Source organism: Cynocephalus volans, chromosome 14 (assembly GCF_027409185.1).
Source record: "Cynocephalus volans isolate mCynVol1 chromosome 14, mCynVol1.pri, whole genome shotgun sequence".
In the NCBI taxonomy this organism is placed as follows: domain Eukaryota; kingdom Metazoa; phylum Chordata; class Mammalia; order Dermoptera; family Cynocephalidae; genus Cynocephalus; species Cynocephalus volans.
In genome coordinates this window covers 101021480-101046293 of record NC_084473.1, presented here as the reverse complement: position 1 = coordinate 101046293, position 24814 = coordinate 101021480, and the positions used below count along the sequence as shown (strand labels likewise).

General features: G+C 41.0%; 1 protein-coding gene across 1 annotated transcript in view; it reads left to right on the top strand.

Moving 5' to 3' along the window:
• Positions 1–400: 400 nt before the first annotated feature.
• The window catches only part of IL18R1 (interleukin 18 receptor 1), a 34623-nt gene continuing 10209 nt past the window's right edge, over positions 401–24814 (top strand). Inside the window, 5 exon segments of the mRNA XM_063077837.1 lie at positions 401–421; positions 14967–15120; positions 19506–19568; positions 22562–22702; positions 24520–24651. Of these exon segments, the coding sequence (XP_062933907.1) occupies positions 401–421; positions 14967–15120; positions 19506–19568; positions 22562–22702; positions 24520–24651 (511 nt within the window).

The following is a 24814-nucleotide window of genomic DNA, read 5'->3' as shown; positions in this document are numbered from 1 at the left end:
GGGATTCTCCCTGTGTGAGGAAAAGGAGATTATGTGTTAATGTCTTCGGTGGGTGTAGGGTTAAGGTTGTGTGTAGCTGAGTGAGTAGGTCTTGCACTGTTATAGCAGTGGGGCATGTAGGCATGGCCAGGAAAGAATGAGCGAAAGCTGTGTCTTGTATGACACAGGCTAATGGTGGAGTTATTTATCGTAGGTTTGTTAATTTGGCCATTTACCTCCATAACAGAGATTGAGGAAGGGAACAAAGGTCCTACATGTTCAGGAAGAACCAAGAAAGTGGCCCTTGTATCGAGAAAAAAGACATCAGCTTACCTGCCACCTCCATATTTAGCCTGGGTCCAGTCTTGTTGATGGTCACAGTGGGGACCTCTGAGCCCAGGCGGCATCAGTCTTTGGTGGCATGTCCCAGAAGTTCTGGGAGGTGCAGTCCTAGCTCGGATTTGGGTGTTGGCCTGACGGCCCCAGGCCCAGAGGCATGGAGGCAATCAGACTTGTGATGGTGCGTTCTCTCACAGGCCATACAGGGTCTCCGCGGAGCCTTGGGATCTGGGCAGGCTGTGGCCCAATGTCTGGGGCACACCCCTCAACCTGAGGGCATTGGATGGGCTGGAAGGATAAATTCGGGGAATTGGGTTATTGGGTTTGTGCAGGTTCTGGGGACATCATGCCCCACTCCACCCAAGCACAAACACATGTACTAAGGCTGAGAGCAACTGGTCTGGGAACACAGAACAGAAAGGCAGGATCCTGCCTTCCACAACAGCACTCGAGAGTGGGATCCGGTCCAGGAGTGATGGGGACACCCTTGTGGGGTGGGCTTGGACAAGGGCACACGCTGTTTGAGAAGTAGCAGTTGGAAATCTTCCTTGAAATGACAAATATTGAGCCAGGTTACAAGGACTTGGGAACCTGGTGGCTGGCAGAAGTGGGGATGGTGCAGGAGCAGCACATGCATAGGCAGATTTGGGGGGAAACATAAGGATAATAATAACAGACACTTGTGTGAAGGACCACAAGGTGGCAATGATGTTGCTGTCCTTAGAGGTGAGAGACCAAATTCCACACACATTTTTCTTCCTTAGAGTGGAAGTGCGCGTGTGTGTACAAGATCATTTTTTCCATCTGAATTTGGTTGGTTTATCATCTTGCAGGCTGAGTAAAACACCAATGCATAAAACATGGCAGAGAAAGAATTACACTGAAAAAAATCACTGGTGCCACGATTTTCATCAAGGTAGTTAATCCTAGGACGTGCTTGATGATGTGTTTTACTAATGAGAGGTTTACACTGAGGCAGTCTACATCGGTTTATGTGTGAGTCAGTGTAACTAGCTAGAATCTGGGCTTAGTCGTTTCACCTCCTTGAGTTTCAGATGCCTCATGAGAAAGGGCTTTGAAGTGGCCTAATGTCTCTGGGTTTCTTTGAATTATTTTTTCTAGAGAGCAGTCAGTCTCCTTAGGATGGAGTCTGTAAACAAGGGCAGCTGGGCAGAATCCGGGGCTCAGGAGATGACCATGTGGAAGCTCTGAAAGGGCCTTATGCTGCACTACCTTGATTGCCAGGGAGAGTGGTCAGCTTGTGTCTGACCTTTACCCTAGGTTATATAATTTTTAGAGGAGAACTTTTTGGGGGAAGTTTTGAGGACTCATGGTGCACAGGCTGTATTCCAGATGGCTAGCAAGAGCCCAGGCATCATTTTTTTTCCAAGCTCCAGATGAGAACTACTGCCCTATACTTCATGTCAGTTGTTAAAACATACTTTCGGGATGCCATGATTTAAAAAGCATTTAAAAAGTAGAAAATTATGCAGATGTGCCAATGGATCAAATGATCACCTAGACTCCAAACTATATATTTGTTATGGATTTAATGCATTAATTAATTCAGCAAATAAACAAGCAAGCAGACACATAAGTGAATATCTGTCAGTGTTAAATGCTGTGAGTAGAAAAACAAAGCAAGATGGGAGAGGAGAGAGAGAGGGTGTGTGTATGTGTGCACGTGTTTGCATGTGGGCAAGCATGCTGTGCCAGATTTTCCATGGAGCGCTCAGGGAGGATCTGTACATGATCACCTAGTATCAGCAAACTGAAAGGAAAGACAGACTATTTAATGAATGATGGAGAAATGGCTAATAATATTGACCTCATTTATACAAAAGAAATGCAGATTTAAAAAACAATGATATCATTTTTCCAATTTGACTACCTAATTAGATTTAAAAACTAAGAGCGTTCAATGCTTTCTCGGTATGTAGATGGATACTGTCTTGCGCTATTGAGGGAGGGAGTATGAATTATTATAACATTTCTGGAATGCAGTTTGGCAGGATGCATTTGTCATGTTTACAATGTATTCTTTGACTTATTCACTGCACTGCCATGTAGTAGCACCAAGAAAATAATAAGAAATGTAGACAAATAATAATAGCTAACATTTAAGTGGTTGTTATTATCAACCAGACACTTTGCGGCACTAACTCACTTAACTTTCACATCAGCTCTGGGAGTTCGTATTTGTTACCCCCTTCTATGGATAAAGAAATTGAGGCACAGAGAGGGCGAGTGACTTGCCCAGGGTCATTCAGCTGGTAAAGGATGGAACAGGGATTCAGGTCCAGACAGGCTGGCCCCAGAGGCAATGCTGCAAAACACTGAGCCCTACTGATTTACATGTGAAGATGGTCATGGGGTTATTTTATAATACAATACATCTTGTAAGTGATAATATATCCATGTGAAGGAATATTAGGTGGCAATCAAAATTTTGTTAACAAAGAAAATTTTGTGACACAGGGAAATTCTCATTGTGTACTATTAAGTGGAAGTACAGAATATGAAATTATTTAAGCATCATCTTAATTATTTAAAAATGTAAAAAAGTACAAAAAACATTATGCATGTGTTAAATGCTAAAATATTATGCATGTTGAGATTATTTTCTTCTTTCAGTCTTCATTATCTAAATGTCTGACATTGGGCATATATTGCTTTAGAAATCAGAAGAATTTAAAAAAAGAAGAAACGAATTTATGGAAAAGCAAAAAATAATGATATCAAACATAACACTACAAAATACCCCCTAAATTTCCTACAAGCAAGAATTTAAAATTTATATTTTCCTACATCTATTTTATCAATGCTTGCTAAAATATCTGTGACATTTCTCAAAATAGCTCTTTTTCTGGAAATGAATTAATTAATAAAATCTTAACATCTTAAGTTCAAACATAAAACTTAAGTACATTAAAAATTTTGTGTGCACAAGTCCACACATAAACAGACATATGTGAATACCAGCTACTTTTTGTTACTGGGATCTTAACGTGTTTCATAGTGAAACTCTGAGTTAGCTTGTCAGAATGCTGAATGATCTCATAATAACTTTATATGTTGGTAGATCTTGAGAATTTTTTTTTAAATGTGGTGCCCTTTACAACCTTAACCAGAGGAGTGACATAAAGGAAACAACCCTTTCCGCTCTACCAAAGATAAAAGAATCAACAGAGTTAATAATAAAATGTGGGGGGCGGGGGGTGGCAGGGATGGGGTGGTGGGGATGGGGTGGTTTCAAACCATAGACCTGTTCTAATTTGATTATGAACAGTTGGTACTTTCCATACATACTTATCCCTTTTGTCTTTACACTGTTGATTATTATCTCTTGAAAATTTCACCAAATATTTGGTGATGCTGTTCACAGAAATTGATGTAAATGATTTGGCTATGTGCCATTAAATTTTATTCTGTATCTGGGCATTAGCAGTTCTTTTATTAGCATGGGAGGTGAGTGGCAGTTGGCGAGAGGGGAATTATTCTGGGCTGAGAGGCTACTGTCTCCCCAGGAAGTCTTCAAAAACATTAGAGGATTTAATCCCCCAATAATTTGGGAGGGAGGCCTTCTTATCCTCTGTGTTCTGATGATAAGCACACAGGCCCTAAGACTTAAGTACCTTGCTCAAGGCTGCACAGCTCATCAGGGCTCAAACTGCAATGGCAGCCAGGTTTGTGTGTCCTTGAAGCCAGGATCTTCCATCACCTGTGCACTCTTCACCCAGCGACAGAGTGCAGTGCATTGGAAGCAGCTGGGTGAGCAGTAAGCAAGGAACACTGGGATTATTTATGAGACAGTCTTGCACCTTATTACAATGTTTTGGTCATCGGCAAATCACATATATGACAATGGTCCAATAAGGTTGTAATGGAGCTGAAATATCCTATGGCCTAGTGATGTCACTGTCATAATATCATAGTGCAATGCATTACCTTTTCTATGTTTAGATACACAAACACTTATCTCTGTGTTACAGTCACCTACAGTATTCAGTATAGTAACATGCCATACAGGTTTGTAGCCTAGGTGTGTAGTAGCCTGTGCCATCAAGGTTTGTATACATATACTCTGTGATGGTTGCACAACAACAAAATCACCTAACTACACATTTTTAGAATGTATCCCACTCATTAAGTGACACATGCTTGTATTTGGACTCAGGAGTCAATGATCTCTACTGAGTATTCTTCCTCTGTTCTCTCTAAAGTTGTAATTACAAGGGCAAAGGTTTGGTAGTAGTGGGATCAAACAAAGTTCAATGCAGACCTTAGTTCCCCTGGGTCATGGTCAATGTAAAGGAGGGGTCTGGAGTGTAGGACACTGCCATCTTGTTTCTCCATTTCCCTAAAATAAACACAAATGGGCGTGTGAGGGGACACATGCACTCACAAACACGCACCTCTTCTTCAATAACAAATATTAATGAGTGCTTACTGTGTACTAGGCTGAATTTTAGTGACATAGTGATGAGCAAAATAGACTTACTTCCTAGACTTATGAGACTTGTATTCTGAAGAAGCACAATGGATTTTTAAAAATTCAACCCACAGATGAAGATCTAATTACAAATCATAATGAGCATTTTGGTGTGAACACACACACACACACTCCAACACAGGCAGAACTGCCATACATATCTTGGTATGTCACAGATGATTTATTCTTAGAATAGTAGAATTTTCTAGAAACAGTGTTATCCTCAACTTTGATCTTGGAGACAAGATTTAGTAGACCAGGCCTAAAATATATCATGCTCTATTGTATTAGAAAATTGCATTATTAGGGGTTTCTTACAAAAGCTGCAATTCATTCCCTTAAAATTTTGTAATTCCATATGGCTGAAAGTTCTGAGAATTGGTGACTATATTAAATGATATTAAAATATTCAGGGCTGCTTTTTTAAAAGTCTGTGTGTCAAAAGATTTTTTAAAGCCTCCTTCATAAGACAGGTTTGCTTTTGTTTGAAAACTTTGGCTTAACCTGTGGTATTCTGTTTTTCAGAGAAACCGTTTAAAGCAGAATCCTAAACATGCATGATAAGAGAATTACCCTTGACACTTTTGATACTTGTATTTATAAGCACCTCAGGTAAGTGATTACAATTATTCAGAAACATACTTCATTAGTAATCATTAGTAATCCAGAAAGAATATCAAGTTGTTATTTATTTTTTTAATATGGAGGTGGCTACTAAAGATGCCAAACTTATTAAAACTAGTGATTTTAAATTTTCCTTTAGAAAGTTGCCAACTATTTGGTGTCCCTGGAATAGAGGACAAAAGATTCATAGGAATAGGATCAGTAAAGGAGATGCATACGGTACTGCTGGAAAAGAAAAGATTCAGCAGAGTTTATGTAGAGAGCGCAGAATGTACAAACTTGTATCTTGAAATAAATTTCATTTGTCTGAGATGAAATTTGCTTAATGTTATTTGAAACTGAGGAGGTAACAGCCATCTTTGTTATTAGTTTTTAGAAAGTTTTACAAACATTATCTCCTTCCTAAGAGGAAGGCAAAGATTCATCTCACTATTTGGGGAAGAAGAAAAGTGGATGGAAGGTACCTCACAGATCTTAAAGAAAAACTAGAGTCAGCAGGAGGACCCGGGAAAGACACTGGGTATATTAGGGAGGCTCAAGTAAGCTTCATAGCAGGTGTTTAATACCAATTTTAGTTTGTTAGCTTAGCAGTGACTGCTTGGAGTTTTTTGTTTGTATTATTGAGAAGGATTCTGAGGCCTCATTCTTTGGAGAGGAGTTCTATGATTGAACAGAAAGGCTTTCCTTAGGCTTAGGAGAAGAAAGTGGGAGCACAAATGTTAATTTGCCTTTGTCTATTATCGGGGAGAGGGAAACACATGGGCCCATATTCCCTACTTTGAGAATTACTGCCGAAGAGATAGCAGAGTTCAGCTATTGATACTTTCAAATAACTCAAGTCCAGTTTGGAGGTATATTTACTTAAGTGGATTTATGTATTGTTGAGATTCATACAATGCAATTCTACCCAGATGTTAAACGAATGAGGAAGATCTTCTCTTCTTGGTTTGCAGTGATTTTTCAGAAGCTACTGAGTGAGAAAGCAAGATGTGGGAGAATGTGTGTCATAGGTCCTAAGTTCTATGAACGTATACCAATATCCTTGTCCCCGGTTACAATGAAATTGCGTTTCAAGCACAAAAACAGCTCTACAGTCTGTCATGTTAGGTTGCTGAGGTCCCAGCTCCCTTTCCTTTTAGGTGCTTGAAGAGCACCTTTCATGAGTGGTTCACTCTAGGCAGACAGGACAATATGCTATATGTAGGATTCATAGGTGACAACATCCTATAACTGTTCAAAATTATGACAATTTCCAATACAGACTTTGCTCCAAAGGGCAAAGTTTTTTGTTGGGTCTTAATACCCCGTTCAAGGAAGAATGAGTGTGCCTATTCCGGCACTTTGAAATCCACACACCTCGAATTCCACTCATTTCTCCAATCAAAAACCATTTCTAACCAGCATTATATAAATCAACAAAGCCTCTAGTGTTAAACAGAAGATTAGATATCTGAAGCTATTAGCTGCCTAGGGAGTGTGGACTTTCAACTGCAAACCACCTGTTCCTAGACAGTGTATATGCCACGTTAGGTTTTTTCACATGATAACTACCTCCAAAGAGGAATGAGTGGATATGTCCCTCAAAACAGGCATTAGTGTTTATAGAAGCTTTTTTAAAAGATTAACCAAAACCTGGGAACCTGGAAATAACTCACATCTCCAATAGACATTTGTCTAATAACCCAAATCCCCAATGTCTACCCATTCTATAAGTGGATGAATTGTCAAATGGTTACACAACTGGATATTACATAACAGTGAGAAAAGAACATATCAGTGCTACTTGCAGCAACGTGGATGCCTGTCATAGATATATTGACATGCAGAAGGATCCAGACACAAGGTGTACATATTGTGTGATTTGTGCAATTTAGTATATTATCTGTAAAACAGGAAAATAAATGAACTTCAATGACTTACTATAATTTTAAGTGTCAATTAAAACTAACACCCACATATACACACGTATCACACCTTTTCTGTTGAAGCATTGAAATGTAAAAGAGAGAATGTATAACAACCACCAAACATAAGACTGAGGCTCATTAACTGTCACACTTTTGAGATTTGACATCTGTGTTTTCAAAGAATGCTTCTACCCTTTGAGCATTTCCTCTTTATGTTGTGGTTAATAACACTGAGTTTAAACCAGACTGTTGCTTTGAGAAATAAATTGTAACTATCGAGAGGGCATTTTGTCCATATCGTCAGGGAAATGTTCTAGTCAATTTAAAGATTCTCATTCTCAAAATGTGGTTGAAGGGCCCCTGGAGCCACTGGGGGACAGGATATGAGAAAGGTCTATTAATGCCAACTGTGAACACCAGAAGTGCAGAAGGAGGGGAATGAGCTCATACCTTGTGTAGAACAGGATCAGATAATTTTCCAAAGCCAGAGTATCTGGGTTAATTGAGAAAGTGGGAGAGAGAGAGGGGGAGAGACAGAGTGTGTGTTCTCAAAGAGGGGAACAGATAGATACCCGAATTTGGGTTGATATCATAATAATTCTTGATCATCCACATGGTAACCTACAGCAATAACAAATTTACACTCTGAGCTACACAGGCACTCCTTTAACCCTCCTGCACCTGCCCAGGGAGTGGTTAAGTTGGCTGGTGAGCACAGGGCAGGTGAGACATCTGATCAGAAGGAGAACTCCAAGCTCTCCAGGTTTCCTGTTCTCTGTTCCATGGAGACTCCTTAGCTGGGGTATTTCGGGGTAGGTGAGGCAGCACTGTGACTTCTGTGGCTTTCCTTATGAACCAGTTGTAATGTGTAATATTTTCTTTTAAAAGACAACACTGCATTTATCTGTCTTCTAGCTATGGTAGGTTTAGTTCTGATACTTGCTGTTTGGGAGGAGCTGTCAGAAGTTCTGTCTTTATGTTCTGTACATGGCTTCTCTCTCCTAGGGCTGGACAAATTGATCTAAAATAAGAGAACCCACAGGAACGTGAGTCTGAGATTTCTCAGAGCTGTCTTGCTAACCTTGCTTCTTCACCTTGTGCAGTAGGAGAGGAAACAATGACCTTTTTTATTTTGTTTTTGATTTTTGTTTTACTTTGCTAATGTTTTGAAGAAACTTGTACTTCACATACCTATATTACTGCAGCTGAAGGGAAACCTTTCCATCTGAAATATTGCTTATTTTCATCTGCACGTGAGAATGAAACAACCACCATAAGACGGTACAAAAGTAGCAAATCCCATGGATGTGTTGAGCTAAACCCAAGCAGTTCACCCAGAATTACTTTGCACAATTGCATTCTGGACTTTTGGCCAGCTGAGCTGGATGACAGGGGATCTTACTTTTTCCAAATGGGGTGAGTAGCCCTTTGTTTTAATATATTTCATAGCACTCTTGGCCTTTGTTCAGCAACTCAAATATACATTAATCAGAAAGGTCAAGCAATCATGCATTAATTTCTCTCCCACTCTTTCCACAACATGAAACAATACTTCACTATTGAAAATAATAGCCTATGTTTAATTTCTTAGTGATCTTAATGAAAGGAGATTACCTTAATAGGATTTGCTTTTAGGAGATCTTTGTCAGTGATAAGTGAAGATGGAATGAAAGTCAGTTTTAAAATTCAGCTGCTCCTGTTCTAGATCCCCTGGTCAATGAAATCAATGGTATTACATGTAGTGTAGAGGTGGTGGAGCAGTGTCAGCTCTCTGGGTGGCATTTTCAGACTGGGAAGGAGGGATGGGATTAACATAGACACATCTTAGTCTAGTTTTTAGGGTGCCAGGTGATGGTGCTAGTGGAGGAGGTGTGTCTTTGGCAGCCAATCACAAACCCATAGCCAGGGATAGTGCTGGGGGGAGGGGGACAGGAAGGGCTTTGCAGTCTACTGATGACATAGCCCCTGCTGGCAGAAGTGTTTCTTCTGTGAAATGAGAGCAGTCTACTGAATGCATCAAAGACTATTTCTGACCTTGGTTCTCTTTTATATGTACGTACCTGTGCACATATGTATGTATGCATATATGTATGTATTTTTATAGAGATTTGGGATTGACCTGTAGAAAACAGCTCTGGGCCAGCTGAGTGGTGATGTGTGCTGTCAGATGTAGCAGGTTTCTTCTAGAAGCATCTCTGGAGTGTCCTGATCATTATCAGCCATGCTGCTGACAGCGGAGTGAAATACAGATATCACAGTGAAACCTCGATGTCAGTCCTGTGGTTTTGCACAAAATGAGGTCATGTTTGTTTTTATATATAACAACTCCCAGGAGTCAAAAGAAGTGAAAGAACTTTTAAAAAATCCAGTAAGTTTTACGTGACCTTTTAAGAGAGATGATTACAGAAATGGGTCACAACTGGGTCTTTTCACAGCAAGCTGAGGAAGAATCACCAATGGAGTAAATGAATAAAGGCCTGATTTTAAGAATCAGAGCATTCTGGATAGGGGAGGAATTACAAACTGGGGAGAAGAACCGGTCATCTATGACTGACCGTCACGTGGAGATGGTACAGACACGGCATAAACTGTCTTTCTGAGATGAGAGTAGAGAGTAGAAGAGGGCTCGGAAGTACAAGTGGAACTGTCAGGTGGAGGTCAGCAGTCACAGGGTGGTGGGTAGGAGAGGGCCAGAAGAACGAGGCTCAGAGTGGCCTTGGTGATGGCCCTGAAGGGTGCTGACGACAGACGAGTGCTGTGAGGATGCAGGGATGGTGGGAAAAACAGCTTTCCAATGATGTGGTAAGTGGATGGCATGCTATGTGGGAGCAGGTTGTTTTGGACACCCAGGAACACAGGACATACATCTTCACATATATGAGGGGTCTTCAAAAAAAAATCGTGGAAAAATTTGTATCATCATTTAATTCTGTTTTCTTCCCCCCACAAACTTTTTGAAGTACACTTGTAGTGCAGTTAGTAAGCAGGATCCCGTGTTTGCTGTGTGTGTGTGTGTTCCTGCTCAGGTGAGTAAGCCTTTGTTGTTTGGTGTGGGGTCACTCAATGACCAGACCCTATGCATGGAATCATTAGAACTGTAATCTTTTAATTTTTTAGGAGTCCATTGTTAATAATCAAATGCCTCTGGATATTGAGACTTTAATCCTGCAGTGAAAAATCTCTGTCACATCAGATTTTAAGAAGAAAATCAACTAAGATGGAAGGGGATACAGGAGAGAGAGTTTTTTTTTTTATGCTAGAGGTGAGGAAATGAACGTAGAGAGAAAGCACCTGCAGAAATCTAATAACCAGATCCCAGGCTGACATGCAGCAAGTGTGGCTTGGTAAGGGGCTAGAACTCCTTAAACCCTTTCTGCACAGGCCCGAGGTGGCTCTCATATGGAGCAGGAAACTGGTGGTCACAGCCGTGGGTCAGTTGGCCTTAGTGTCACACCAGCCTTTGAGGCCCTCAGTAGCACTTTGGTTTGTTGTAGTGCTTGTTTCAGTATTCCTAGTGCAGTGTCCTGTACGTACTCAGTCTGTAGGAATTTATTAGTGTTAAGAATTGAAGACTGCAGAATTAGAGAACAATACGATTGGACAGGATGGGAACATACATGCATCCTATTCCTCATAGGCAACAGGTGAGAGAGATCTGGAATATGTCCCTCTCCAGCTCAGGGAGACTGAAGTCGGGGAAACTTTACAAACACACTTGAGAAGAGGATGCTGTCAGTGGGATTCTGAATCCTTTTCAAGGGCCCGGTAGCTCTATGATGCTCCATGGACACTGCCTTTAATTAACCATGACAACAGCCGGCCACCCTTTCCAGTCCTGGCCAGTCTTGTGTAAATTCATGCCCTGACCACAGACTATAAGGATTGTGAAGACCTAGTATTGTGCAAAGCACTCCTGGCCATTGAGGCCACACGGATGTGTATTTGCTTCTTGGTCCCATCTCATAACAGGTGTGTGACCTTGGGCGAGTAGTGAACCTCTCTGAGATTTAGCTTTCCCACCTGAACAGAAGGAAAATACTCATCTCCCTCGCACACACATGGTACGATGCCTGGAACTCAGTGAGTGCTAGTCTTGCTTCCTTCCACCCTATGGTAGGCTTAAACGGGACCTGGAAGAGCCTAAGGCGGGCACAAATTCATCAGGCACACAGGGCAACTTAACGACACATGTCTGTTGCATTTAGTCTGTGGATCTATGTATCACAGGTGCAGCGTAAGCAAACATCAGATTGCAAACCTTTTCTCTTTAAAAAGTTCTTTTCAAAAATTGCTATTAATTTTTTTCTTCTAGGTTACTAATTTCTGATCAGAAGGAACAGCAAATGTAAAATTTACATGAGCTCACTTTTGCTCAGTAAGGCATTTAAAGTGCTAATACAGTTATGCTGAGGCAGCAACTCTGGACTTTGGTTTACTCAACAGTAAGAGAAGGGGATTGGAATAAACTGCCGTGAGAAATATAAAGCCTAATGCAAACACACACACATTCAGAAAACAACATCAGGAGTTTGTTTATAGACTCCGTAAAACCAGTCACACTCCCATCCTGGGCTAAGAATCTCTGAACTTGTTCATCCCCAAAGGTCATTGAAATTTTATACATTTACTGTTCTGACATCCATAATGTATGGTCCGCAGTAGGGTGTGTGTGTGTGTGTGTGTGTGTGTGTGTGTGTGTAGGCTGCTCAGGTTTTCCTCTTTCACCCCTCTCCCCATGAATGTTGTTAAATTTGCTGCTCTGAACCAAGTGGAGGTGGAACAGGGTTTGGGCATCAATGAATGAATCTCTTTAAACAGAAATTAGGAAATAAATATTGGATTGGTTAACAAATGGAAGATGAATAATATTTTCAAAGTCTTTATAGTAATTATAAAATGACTGAACACCTTTATTTCTTAGAAATGATACTCAGGAATGGAAATTAAATGTCATCAGAAGAAACACAGTTGTTTTACCGAAAAACAAGTAATTGGTAGAAGAGTGGAAGTTAAAAGATCTTTGCAGATGACCTGTAACAATAGTTACTGTCAAAAACTGGTCAACCGAACATCATTGTACAAGGTAATGATTTTAGCTTAAGACTTGCTATAAAAAATAAAGTTCTAAAGTGATGGCTGTGGACCATTTTGGTCTCATAGCAAATAAGCTGTTTGATCCCACATAGGTCACTTGGCCTGTGGTCATGGGGCTGTTGTAAAGAGCAAATATGAAATGTAGGTAGTGCAGAGCTGTCCTGTATTATATATATGTTCAGTAAAAGATAACGTCTTTCTTTCCCCTATCTTTCTTCATTTTCATTCTCTTTCAGTAAGTTAATTTTTAGGAATGCTACTTTAAGGAGTTTTATTTACTTCTGTCATATGAACTTAAAATTTAAAACTCTATTGTACATATTTTTTCTGAATATATGAATTCATTTTATAAAATTGGAAGATGGAAAAATAAATAAGAAACTAAAACTCACTAATAATCCCACCAGCCAGAGACTGTGTGTGTGTGTTTTTGTGTGTGTAAACATCTACTTTTAAAAAGTGGTAAAATTTATTGCTTGTGTCTTTTCTCCATTAAAAATTATATTGTGATTATTCTTCCACATCTTTAAAACATTCCTCCAAGCATGGGATACCATTTTGAATGTGCCTGGTTTCATCTAGCTGATCCCTTTGTTATTGGACATTTGTGAGTTTCCTATTTTGGGCTATTACTTGAAGGCTGAAACCAGTACTATTTCCATAAGTCTTTGGGGGTTTATATGATTTGTCCTTCAACAAAATCCTTAAGTGTAGAATTACTGGATCAAAGGCTATGAGCATGTTCATGGCTTTTGATCCACATTATCAAATGGTCTCCACAGAGCTACGCCAGTTTAAAACCCCACACCTGGTGAAAGAATCCCTCTTTCCTCACACCTTCAGCACACTGGAAACTAACACTTTTAGACTGTTTAAAAATCTGATATGAAAATTTTCTGAAATTTAGTGTTTTTTCCCCAATTTTTAATCTTAATGATAAATTAAACTTTTTAATGTATTTATTGCATCTCACTATTGCTTCTTTGTGGATAGCCTGTTTATTTTCTCTATTTTCTTTTGTCAGTGTATCTTTTACTGGTTGAATTGTTAAGAGCTCTTTTAGGCAATGCTTGGAGATTGCATACACACAATGCAATACAGTGGAGATTGTATCCACTGTATGGATACAGTGTTGTGTGTGTACACAAGACAAAGTTTATAATTTCTATACAAGAACAAATCTGAATAATATGACTCTGTCATGGAAACTGAAGTCTGTGAGAGGGTGTTCTGAATGGAGGATTTGGGAAAGTTGGAGCAACTGCTGATGATTTTCTGGAAGCTTGTTCGTGCCTTTTGCTGGAATGCTGTTGACCTGTGATTTCTCAGGGAGCTCTTATCTGAAATGTTTTCTAAGCACTTGAATGCAGTCACAAGTCAACTTGACTCTATTTCCTGTTGAATGCACAAATGTTTTACAGTACCTGTAAATTGGTGAGGTTCCGTGTTCTGGGTTTTGAGAAATCCCTATAGGCAGATATTTAAATTTAGAAAATAAACATGCTGAGCATATTTTTAGCTAAATAATTGACCACAGTGCTACACACTCTAAGTCTGTTGACTGATCACGAACTAACTGAGGGAACGGGATCAAGGAAGCAAAATCAGTAAACTGCTGGCTGGAAATGAATATGAAGTTTCTGATATTTTTTATATATCTTGAAAATATCAGTTTGGGTTTATAAAATGTGACATAAAAAATTACTGATAGGAGGAACACATATGGGTGGTTTGCAGGCCCATTCGAGGCACCTTCTGGGTTTGTCTCCAGTGGCCAGCAGCTTTGGCCAGTTTTGAGGGAGAAGTGTGGGCAGGGGGCTCTGCTTGTGTGGAATTTGCAGGAACAGTTTCGAGCAGTCAAGGACAGCCATTCAGCTCTTGTTTTCCCATCCGGATTGCTTCAGGACCAACCTGTAAGTGACTGATGGCTAGATTGAAGAAAGTGGCTTTATTATTATTATTATTATTACCAATTCCTGTGATGTATCTGGAAATTGTGTGAGAGAGGCTTTCGAATGTGCCTATGGATTTGGATAATCTTGATGCACTTCTGGTCTGTTCACTGCCTTCTGGTGCAGGACACCAGGCGGGATCAGCAGCTGCTATATACTCAGCTCTCTGGGTAATTCTGCTCCCACCCCGTGACCTGAACCCAGGATGGGCAGTCATGAGTACATGGAATTGAACTGAGAGTGTTACGAAGCAGAGTCATGATGCAAGCAGGAATTTATTGCTGTAGTGTTTTCTGTGTGGACGCGTGTGTCTGTGTCTGTGTAAAAGAGTTTAAAAGAAAATGACGAAAGCTGCTATGTTCTATTTCCCAGCATGTATTAATAATGACAATAAGAACGGCATTAATGGGGCTGCATTTCATCGCCCCAGTGGCAGCACTGGGATATTTAGTAGGAAATTGCTGGTTTACATTCTGTTTCTTTTTTTCTCAAAAAATCTTTAATTTTAAAAAATGTGAATGATTGTGATATAAATACTGCTTTTACTTAAAGTCTTTTAACTTACTTTCTTGGAAACAGAACTACAAAAAGCTATCTGAGAACAGTGCAAACCCACTGCTACGGAAGAATGCCGAGTTTGAAGACCAGGGGTACTACTCCTGCATGTTTTTCCTTCTTCTTAATGGAAAACCATTTAACATCACCAAAACCTTCAATATAACAATAGTTAAAGGTAAGAAAAATCTCAGAATTGGGAAGAAACAAATGTATCTCAGTAAAATGGAATTTTTCTCTCTTCTAAAGCAGCATAGAAGTTGATAGGCCACTTTGCTGGGGTTGTGACCACACCACTAGTCCAAATATAAGGGTCAAAATCTTTATTTTGGCATCCATCCACCTGGCTGAAAAAAATTGGGGGGGCAGCAAATGAAAGTTTATGTGGGTGAATCTCACATGACTCAGATCTCTATGTCTTATTTGGGATTTGAGCCAATTGAGAAATCTTTTGCTGTTAAGCTAACGTTTTTCATCATGAAGTGTTTATTGAGGACGTCTGTACCCAATAAAGTGTACTTAGTACTGGGAGGCAAGGACACAGGGGAATATGAAATAGAGTGAGTAACATACTCTCCTGTACTGTAATCTGATCATAATCAGGAGAGGCAGTAAGCCCCATCGAGGGACACTTCTGTGAATTGGTGTCATCTTTTGAGGCCTTAAGGGTGCGGTAAGACGTTGGAGGAAGGACAGATGCGGGAGGCTCCATCCGAGCTGGGTCTTGGAGGACGAGCATTACCAGCGGGCAGGACGTGCTGGGGAAGGGCCCGGGTGACAGAATAAGGAGCCCCCTGGCAAGAAGGGGATGTGGCTGAGGGTCTGCTGTGCCATGAACCCAGACTGTGGGTAATGGGAAAGCAGAAGCCTGGGATTTCAGAGTGACGGGACCTTAGAGGTCGTACCCAGTGAAGACATCCTTCACATGGCACAGGCAGTAACTGATCATCCTCTCCCTCCTTGGGAACTACCAGGGAAATTACCAAATCACACAGCAGCTTAGTCCAGATATTAATATCTGATTGTCGAAAAGCCTTTTTTCCCATCAAGTCCAAATATACCTTCTTCCAGTTTCCACCCACGGGCTTTTGTTTGTCCTCAGTAACTTCTCACATGAAGTCTGGTCCTTTCTTAAAATGACAGCTCCTCTCACTGTGTGAAGGTAGGAGGCTTATGCGCCCTGACTTTTTTCCATCCCCCTGGAGACTGTACGGCCTATGGGGATGACTCAGTCAGCAACAGCTGCGGGCTGCAGCGCCCTGCGTCACCTGTGGCGAGGCACCTGTGTCCTCTTCGTCCCAACCACCCATCTTTGCTTTCAGCCCACCAGCAGCTCTATTCTTCCTTCTTCGAAGAAGCAATAAGAATGCCACTAATCAAAGAGTGTGTACTGTGACCAGGGATTGCACAGGTACCTTAGTTGAGTCATCTCATACGATCCCCACAACAGATCTGCGGGGCTGTGACCTCGGGTGAGTTAAGTCACCTAGCGTTTCTCCACCTCAGATTCCTCATCAGTGCCATGGACCATCCCTCAAGGGTTGGTTTGAGGGCAAGTAAGTCAGCATGTGTGAGGCTTTGGAATGGGGCCAGGAACATGGAGAGCTCTGGCGTCCCATCCCCTGCCACCTCCCACGTGCCCACACAGCTGCGCACAGCCACCTGAGGCGCTCATCTTATGTCCTTGTCCACTCGGAGAATGCTGACTGCCTCCTCCAGGACTCAGCTCCAACGTCCTTCCTCCTCTGTGGCCCCCACAGCCTCTTGCTTGTGCCTCTGATTGCAGTCAGAACTGGATTACGTGTGTGTCTCTGTCAGCAAACTGAGATGTTTCTGGAAGGAAGGGATTGATCTGTTCCTTACCTTTGCATCTCACATACCTGCAATTGGCACTTGGCGCATCACAGGTGCGCATTACATGTCTGTTGAGTGAATTATTGAGGCAGCAACAATCCCTTCGATTATACCTCAAACAGCAACAAGAACTCTAGACTCTTCACCATCTTGGCTATTTTCCTTTGGATTTGGTACAGTTTGCCACCAGCCTACTAAACGCTAGAGCTTGTAGTTGGAGTTGATAGACAGGAGGTGTTGTGACCCGTGTGAGGACAGTGGACCTCTGAGCTCCCACCTTGTCCATGCTGTGTCTCATTGCAGCTCACCTGCGCTCGTGGACACAGATCTCTCAGCTGCTGCGTGGGGAGCACCATTGCCTCAGCCCATGCTCAGGAATCACAGCCCCTTGAACTCCCACGTGGCATCTACACTTTCCTTGTCTCATGTTCTGGCTGATCTGGTCACACCTCCTCCTGCTGCTGCAATCTCTGTGCCATTTTGACCCTGCGATGCTGGCTTTATAGGTAGACCAGTCATGCCAGGAGCATACACCAAGGTGCTGTCTTCCTTCTGTTACCTCAGATGGGACTGTCCCTTCACTTTATACCAGTCATACAAACCCAGTGCTGATCTGGGTTTCCAGTGATATAATCTGAGCATTACTAGACACACTGAGTGTTAGCGTCCCTTACTGGGGATGCCTTCCCAGCTCTCCACATAAGTTTCTAGGGGGAAAAAATGGATCCAGAGAAAGACAGTAGCAACTTCTCCCATTCCACAAAAATCTCCTCCTGCCCCTTTGTCCTTGAATCCAGCTCACATTCCTCCATACTCTCAGACCTGAGAGTTCGTTCATTCTCTGGCTACATCTCAGCTCCTCCTGCTTATCCACCAGCATCACAGGCTTATCCAGTCTGAATCCCGGCAGAACCCAGGTGTGACTCCCTCTGGGGTTCCACTGTGCGGGTTTCATTCTCCTGCTCTTGCCCACATGCTCCCCCGCTGCCTTTTCTGCTCCTCACCCTAGTCCTGCAGTTTCTGAACGAGGCACAGGTGCTGCAGGAGCGCGGAGTCACACTGTCCTCCCACAGGCCCTGGCTTTCTCTTTGCTGAGCACCTGTCAGCCCCAGGAGGGCTGCTCTGGACTTTGCTTGGAAACGCCCCCAGAAGCACCAGGTGTGCTAGAAGGGAGCAGTTGAGGTCATGAGGAAAGTTATCAATGCTGGTAACAGAGCTAAGGATACCTTAACTATGTAGCGGTTTAAATACATAACTATAGTTGCTCCCGGTGTTCTGTGGTTATCAGCTGCCTTAGGCTGTACTGTAGCATTTAGTAGGAGGTTGCTGGGCGATGATTTGCAGTAGTTTCCACCCACTCACCCCGCCGCCCATCCACTGTTTCACTTTCCATGGTCTCAGGTACTTGTGGTCAACCATGGTCTGAAAATATTAAATGGAAAATTCCAGAAATAAACTTCCATCACTTTTTAAACGGGCACCATGCTGAGTAGCATCATGAGATCTCTCAGGGTCTGCTCCATCCTGCCCGAGCTATGAATCACCCTTTGTCCAGCCTTGCCACACTGTAGACACTTGCCACCCATTAGGCACTTAGTAGCCACCTTTGATCAGATCAGCTGTCACAGTACTGCAGTGCTTGGATTCAAGTCATCCTTATTTTACTTCATAATGACCCCAAAGCACAAAAATAGTGATGCTAGCAATTTGAGTAGGCCAGAGAGAAGATGTTAAGTGCTTCCTGTAAGTGAAAAGGTGAAAGTTCTCAACTTAATAGGGGAAAAAAACCCTCTGCTGAGGTTGTGAAGATCTACAGTAAGAATGAATTTTCCATCTGTGCAATTGTGACGAAGGAAAAGGAAATTCATGCTAATTTTACTGTTGCACCTCAAATTTTATCACAGACAAGTTTGTATAGGAAGAAATGTAACATGCATAGGATTTGGCATGATCTGTTGTTTCAGGCACCTAAGACTTTTTCCAGGACTTGGAGGTTTTGGAACCTATCCCCCACAAATAAGGGGGAATCACTGTACTTCCTAAGCATTTCTAGATGAGGGCTAAGGGAGAGAATATTTATGTACTCCCAGCAAGGGTCAGAAGTCACTCAGGAACAGAAGTGGAACTGGGCCTATAGGTGTGGACTCCCCAGCAGAGCTGGGACTGGGACAAGACAAGGGAGGTGCCCAGGGCACAGTATTGTAGTGACACTCCTCTCAGTGTCCTGCAAGGGTCTGGTCGGTGCCTGAGAGTCTTGCTTGTCCCAGCCTAGTCTCAGCCCCGTATCCCATAACCTCTCAGTGAGGAGTTGAGGAGGACAGATGGAGGGAATCGGCGGAGCACAAAGGCGCCTCCCACTCACTGTGCGCCTCCTAAGTCCCGCGAGTTTGGTCATCTCGGGATACACAGCAGTCTCCCTGGATGGACGTCTTCCTCTGACTTTTAGCCGCAGTGGACAGAGGCCATGGATTTGAGATAAAACCAGATTCAAGGTGCTTTCAACAGCTCTGTGAGTGCGGAGTTGATGGAAAGTGAAGCGACAAGCAATATGAGCTGTCACCTCTAGTTAACGAAAATGGGACTCAAGTAAATGTGGTGCTGTGACTGTTAGAGTCTTTGTTACGTGGCATGAGCATGTTATAAGAGATGTTCATCTCAGAGAAGCTCACGGCAAGACTAACCCATTTTCTTTTCTTTTTTCACTTTTAGTTCACAGTACTGTAAATCCAGTTCTTCTTGGACCAAAGCTTAACCATGTCGAAGTGGAATTAGGTACATTTTGACATACATATATTCTGCATTTATGAATAAGGGGCATAAATGAGTTTTCCAAGGGTTAATCTGATTCATTGTTGATTGAGATCTTGTGTACAGCACATTCATATTTTGGGAAGAATATAACAAAACCAGAAAAGCGTGTCATTGTTTGAATGTTGCTGCTTTTAGACTGATTAAAATGGACAGTCTATTCAAAAGATGGTACAATGGCCTGTAGTTTGTAGATTAGGGTTTGTGTAGCCCTGTGTGTGGCTTTTCTGTAATTGTCTCTATGGTCGTTTCTAAACATGGAAATTCTTTGAGAACACTGGAGAGATGATTCAAACTTATTTTGTGGTTTGAATATTTGATTTAATTGATTCACTTTGAATCAGCGGACTGAATTGACTGTACATTTAGGATTGTCTAGACAGGTCTTATTAATCAACCTGTTCAACTGGATAATTTCTTTCAAAAGGGAAAGAAAAGAAGGAAAGGAAGAAATTCACACATGCTAAAAATGCTAAACAGGTATTATGCTAGGTGATTGAAATATATGATTGAGTTAAATCCTCCTTGCAACTCTGATGGATTAAATAACTGAGGTGCAGAAAGTAACTTGTCTAAGCTGAGCATTGAGTATGTTGATTGCTTCCAAAGTCCACACTTAGGGACCACAGCTGGCGGCACAGTCATTTACATGACCACGTATGCTCAGTGTATAGCTCCGGTTCTGTGGTATTTGTGCTCATGGATTGCCTGCTTCATATTTTTGTTAATTTCTGCTCTCATCTTTATTATTTCTTTCCTTTTACTCATTTGGGACTTAATTTGCACATTTTTTTCTAATTCGTTGACAGAGAGAGTTACAGAATTAGTTTCAGTTATCCTTTCTTGTAGTATGTGTATTTTAAGCCCTAAATTTCCTTCTGAGCACTACTTTAGCTGTTTCTGAGTAATGACATGCCATATTTTCATACTATTCAGTTCAAAACATTTTCAAAAATTTCCCTTCTGATTTCTTTCACCTATGGATTATTTGTGTTTCTTTTCTTTTCTTTCTTTTAAAGATGACCGGTAAGGAGATCTTAACCCTTGACTCGGTGTTATCAGCACCAGGCTCTCCCAAGTGAGCCACGGCCGGCCTTATTTGTGTTTCTTAATTTCCAAATATTTGAGAGATTTTCTAGTTTTTTTTTGTTTCTTTTCTGTTACTCATGTCCAGTTTAGTTTCATCATGGTTCAAGATTACACACTGTGTTATTTCCGCCTTTTAATTTGTAGTGTTTTGTTTAAGGCCCAGAATGTGGTATATCTAGATGAGTGTTCCAAGTGCATTTGAAATGAGGGTACATTCTGCAGGTTTTGTTTTGTCATTCTTTAAATGTCAATTAGGTTAAGTTGGTTAATGGTATCGTTCACATCACTAAAAATGTCCTTGCTTTATCTGTTACCAAGAGAGGTATGCTTGTCTCTAAAACTGTGATGATCAATTGGTCTATATCTCCTTTAGTTCTGTCAACTTTTGCTTTATATATTTTGGGGCTATCTTATGGGCATGTACAAATCTATGTTTGTTGAATTGACACTTTTGTCATTACGAAATGTCTCTCTTTGTCTATTGTAATCCTTTTTTCCTCAGTGCTTATGCTCTCTAATATGAAATAGTCACACTAGTTTTCTTTTGTTTGGAATTGGCATGTTTTATCTTGTTTAATATCATTTGACTTTTAACATTTCTTTGTCCTTAAATATAAATTGTGTCTCACATAAACTGCATGTATTTGGATCTTTTTTGAAATCCAGTCAGTATAGTGTTTAGGCCACTTACATTTAATAAATTACTAATATAGTTAGATGTTTATATATACACAATACAAAAAGACTCATTTGATTCTTTTTTATAATAGATTACTCTTATTTGTTGGAAATGTTCATCTTTCATTAACTCTTTCATCTTTTTCTCTATTTTCTTTTAAATTGTTTAATTAAAGTCTTTATCAGCTAAATCCAACATCTAAATCATCTGCGAGTCTGCTTCTATTATCGATTTTTTCTATTTATTACTGTTTGTATTTTCTGCCTCTTCGGATGTCTCTCAATTTTTTATCGTTGGTGATGTTTGTGTACAAAATACAAATTGTATGTCAAACAACCAAATAAAGTTTCTATTAGTTTTCGCGTGAGTGTTTGTCCTTTCCTCTTTTAGGCAGATCGTGGGAAGGGCTGAACATCTCAATCTGCTCAGAAGTGAGCAGGGGTGGCTGGGATGTGGGTTTGCTAGATGCAATCTGCCTTTCTTCTCCTATAGATGGAGCAGGGAGGGACCCTGCCATCATGTGTTTGTTGCAAGCCTTTCACTCTAGTGGGACTTTTCCCCTCAGTACCAGGGGATTGCAAGAGATGCCATGCAGCCTCTGTGCAGCCTCTCCTGCTGTCCAGGTCCATAGCACTAATCCTGCAAGCCTGTGCAGCTGTCGAAAGCTCCATCGGATCCTCCTTCCTCTATGAGACTTCTTCTGTTTATTCCAAACCAAAGCAAAAGTTTCCATGAAATAAAATGGCTGCTCATCTTCACTCACCCTGGAAGTCCTCTCTCTCCTGTCTATACTTTTAGTTCAACTATTTCTCTTCATTTTCCAAGAACATTGATGTCTTTAATTTTTAATTTAATTTGTTTTTTTTGTGACATCCATTTTGTCTTTTTGAGAAGTTGTCATGAGACACTGCCTACTTAATTGTATACTGAAAAGAAAGTCCACCTGTCTACCCTAACTTTTAATAATTGATTTAAAAATAAACATTTCAAGAGAAGCTAGTTCATATTTTAGTGATGGCTTGTAATTGCTACCTAATTCCTCCGCTTTATAATTGTTCTTGTAAACTTCAAAACACTATGTTTAGCACTATGTTTTTAATTAGGTTAACAAACATTGATTATATTAATTAAAAACCTTTGGGAAATCTGAGTTCCTAACATCAGAACTTGGGTTGTCACTTTTACATAGGCAAAGATGTACAGCTCAACTGCTCTGCTTTGCTGAATGAGAAGGATTTGGTTTATTGGAACTTCTGGAAAGGAAATGGAACAAATCCTAACATACCTGGAGAGAAAGGAGTGAGAATTAGGTATGGATATGGGATATATGGTATTTACCATGATATATATGATATAAAAAATGCTGAACTCCTCAGTGGCTGATGGGGTGTTTTGGGTAGTTTAAATTATAGTTATAATTTACATAATTTCTGATTATAATTATCATACCCTAGGTTGAAGGATTGTGCAGAAATTTGTTGCCAAGATCTAAGTTAGAAAAAGAAGGTTTCTGACAAGATCAAAGAGGGGTTTTAGTGTCACCATATAAAAGTAGCTTTGGGTTAGTCAGAATCTGTTGGGGATGAGATTTTACATAGCTTCTTATAAAAGAGTGATTACTGAGGCCACATTTTTTTTTTTTTTTGGAAAATGTGTTAAGTGCTTTATTTTACTAATGTGTCAAAAAAGTTCTGAACAACATGCATATTAATACGTCAATAGCCCATATTTTTCCATTAGAGAATGGCCAAACTTATTAAAACAAAACATACTAAATGTATGGTCATTTAAAGTTTTCTGAGTCATGCTGTAGTTATTAATTATTATATTGAAACACTGCTCCGGGTCTAGTGAGTGGTGATCCTAAGATGTCTGTCACTTTTGCTGCACTTTATGAGGGTTTTTGTCTGCTTTTTATAATTTTTGAGTATGTTATTTGTCATCATGTTGGCAAGTCTCAATTCTTGCTGCCATCTGTCTGTCTACAAGCTCTTTACACTGTGAGGTCTGGCTCCTCACCAAGGGCAGGCACAGGATTTGTGCCTGATAAGTACTGGATTCGGCTCAGTTTCATGGCTCTCCTGCCAGGGCATCTTATCCTCAGCAACTGTCCTTCACTGGAGTTTTGCATTTCTCCTTCTGATGATCTATTTCTAATCTTTGGACAGAAAAAAGACCAACTCACCAAACTTCTTAGAAATGCAGCTTAAGCTAGGAAAGCAAGGAGGTCTTTCTTTATAGTTGGGTGCACAGATTTTTATGTCATCTGTTTTGGCTTCTCGGTGGACTTTTGTGGATTACTTCTAAATCTGCATTGGTCTTAGATGGTTGATATTTCTGCACGGTGACTTCTGTACAGGATTGTGTTCTAAAGTGTTTTTGAGGCAGTTGGAGGCAAAAGTGGGATTTCATGTCCCAGGTACTAGAGACAGCTGCTGCCGGGGAGTGAAGCCTACGGGGACCACACCTGGATGTGCTGAGTGGCAGAGCCCCTCAGAGCCTGTCACTGATGGGGGAAGTGGACATCGTGAGCATTTGCCTTGCATCAATGACAGGGCAAGTTGAAACTTTGAGGAAGAGGAAGAGAGCTTGCTGCCACTGGTTGCCTCATGTCATTTTCTGACACTCGCTGTACAGCTTACGTGGTATTTCTCATGTGCCTGGGGATGTCTGAGAATGGTGTCTTATTTTTTTAATGCTTAATGAGGTAAAAGTAATCTTTAGGATTGCATGGACAAACGATGTGAATTTGTATCTATGCTGAGCAATTTACAGCCATGTCACTGTTAGTGGAGATGTACTGTGGGAAGAGAACCCCAATAGTTAGGAGAAGAGAAATAAGGGAATATCATCAAGAGAGAGGATATTTTCTCGTATTTTCAGCTCAGCAAAGTTATCTCCCAGGTATTTTAATTCTAGGCAGTCGAGAGCACCACCGCTAGATGGAACTGTCCCTTCTGGTGCACCACGGAAGAGCAGGAGGTTCATTGCAGCCCACACTTTAAAATTACCCTCCAGAGAGGGAAGATGTGATGTAGTCAACACAGTAGCTGCCATTGTGTATTTTAAACACAGGAATTCCCCTCTCGTGGGTAATTTCGCTGGTAATGAACAAAGCCTTTGTTAAATTATTTTCCTCTCTTACAGAAGGCAAATGGTATGCTGCAACAATATTGAGGATCAAGAATATTAGTGAAAATAATCTACATTTTTTATATAATTGTACTGTGGTCAGTGAGGGAGGCACAGACACCAAAAGCTTCATCTTGTTGAAGAAAGGTGTGAATGATTTATTTTTGGAAGTTTGTGGCAACTTAGCACGCTGCTGCTAAGAGACCCCTCAAGGATCATCACTGCCTCGTTTTCCACACCAGAGCTAAGCTCCTGAGAGGTGAAATGCTTCGTCCTGTGTCACAGACATTCAGTGGCGGACCTGGTGCTC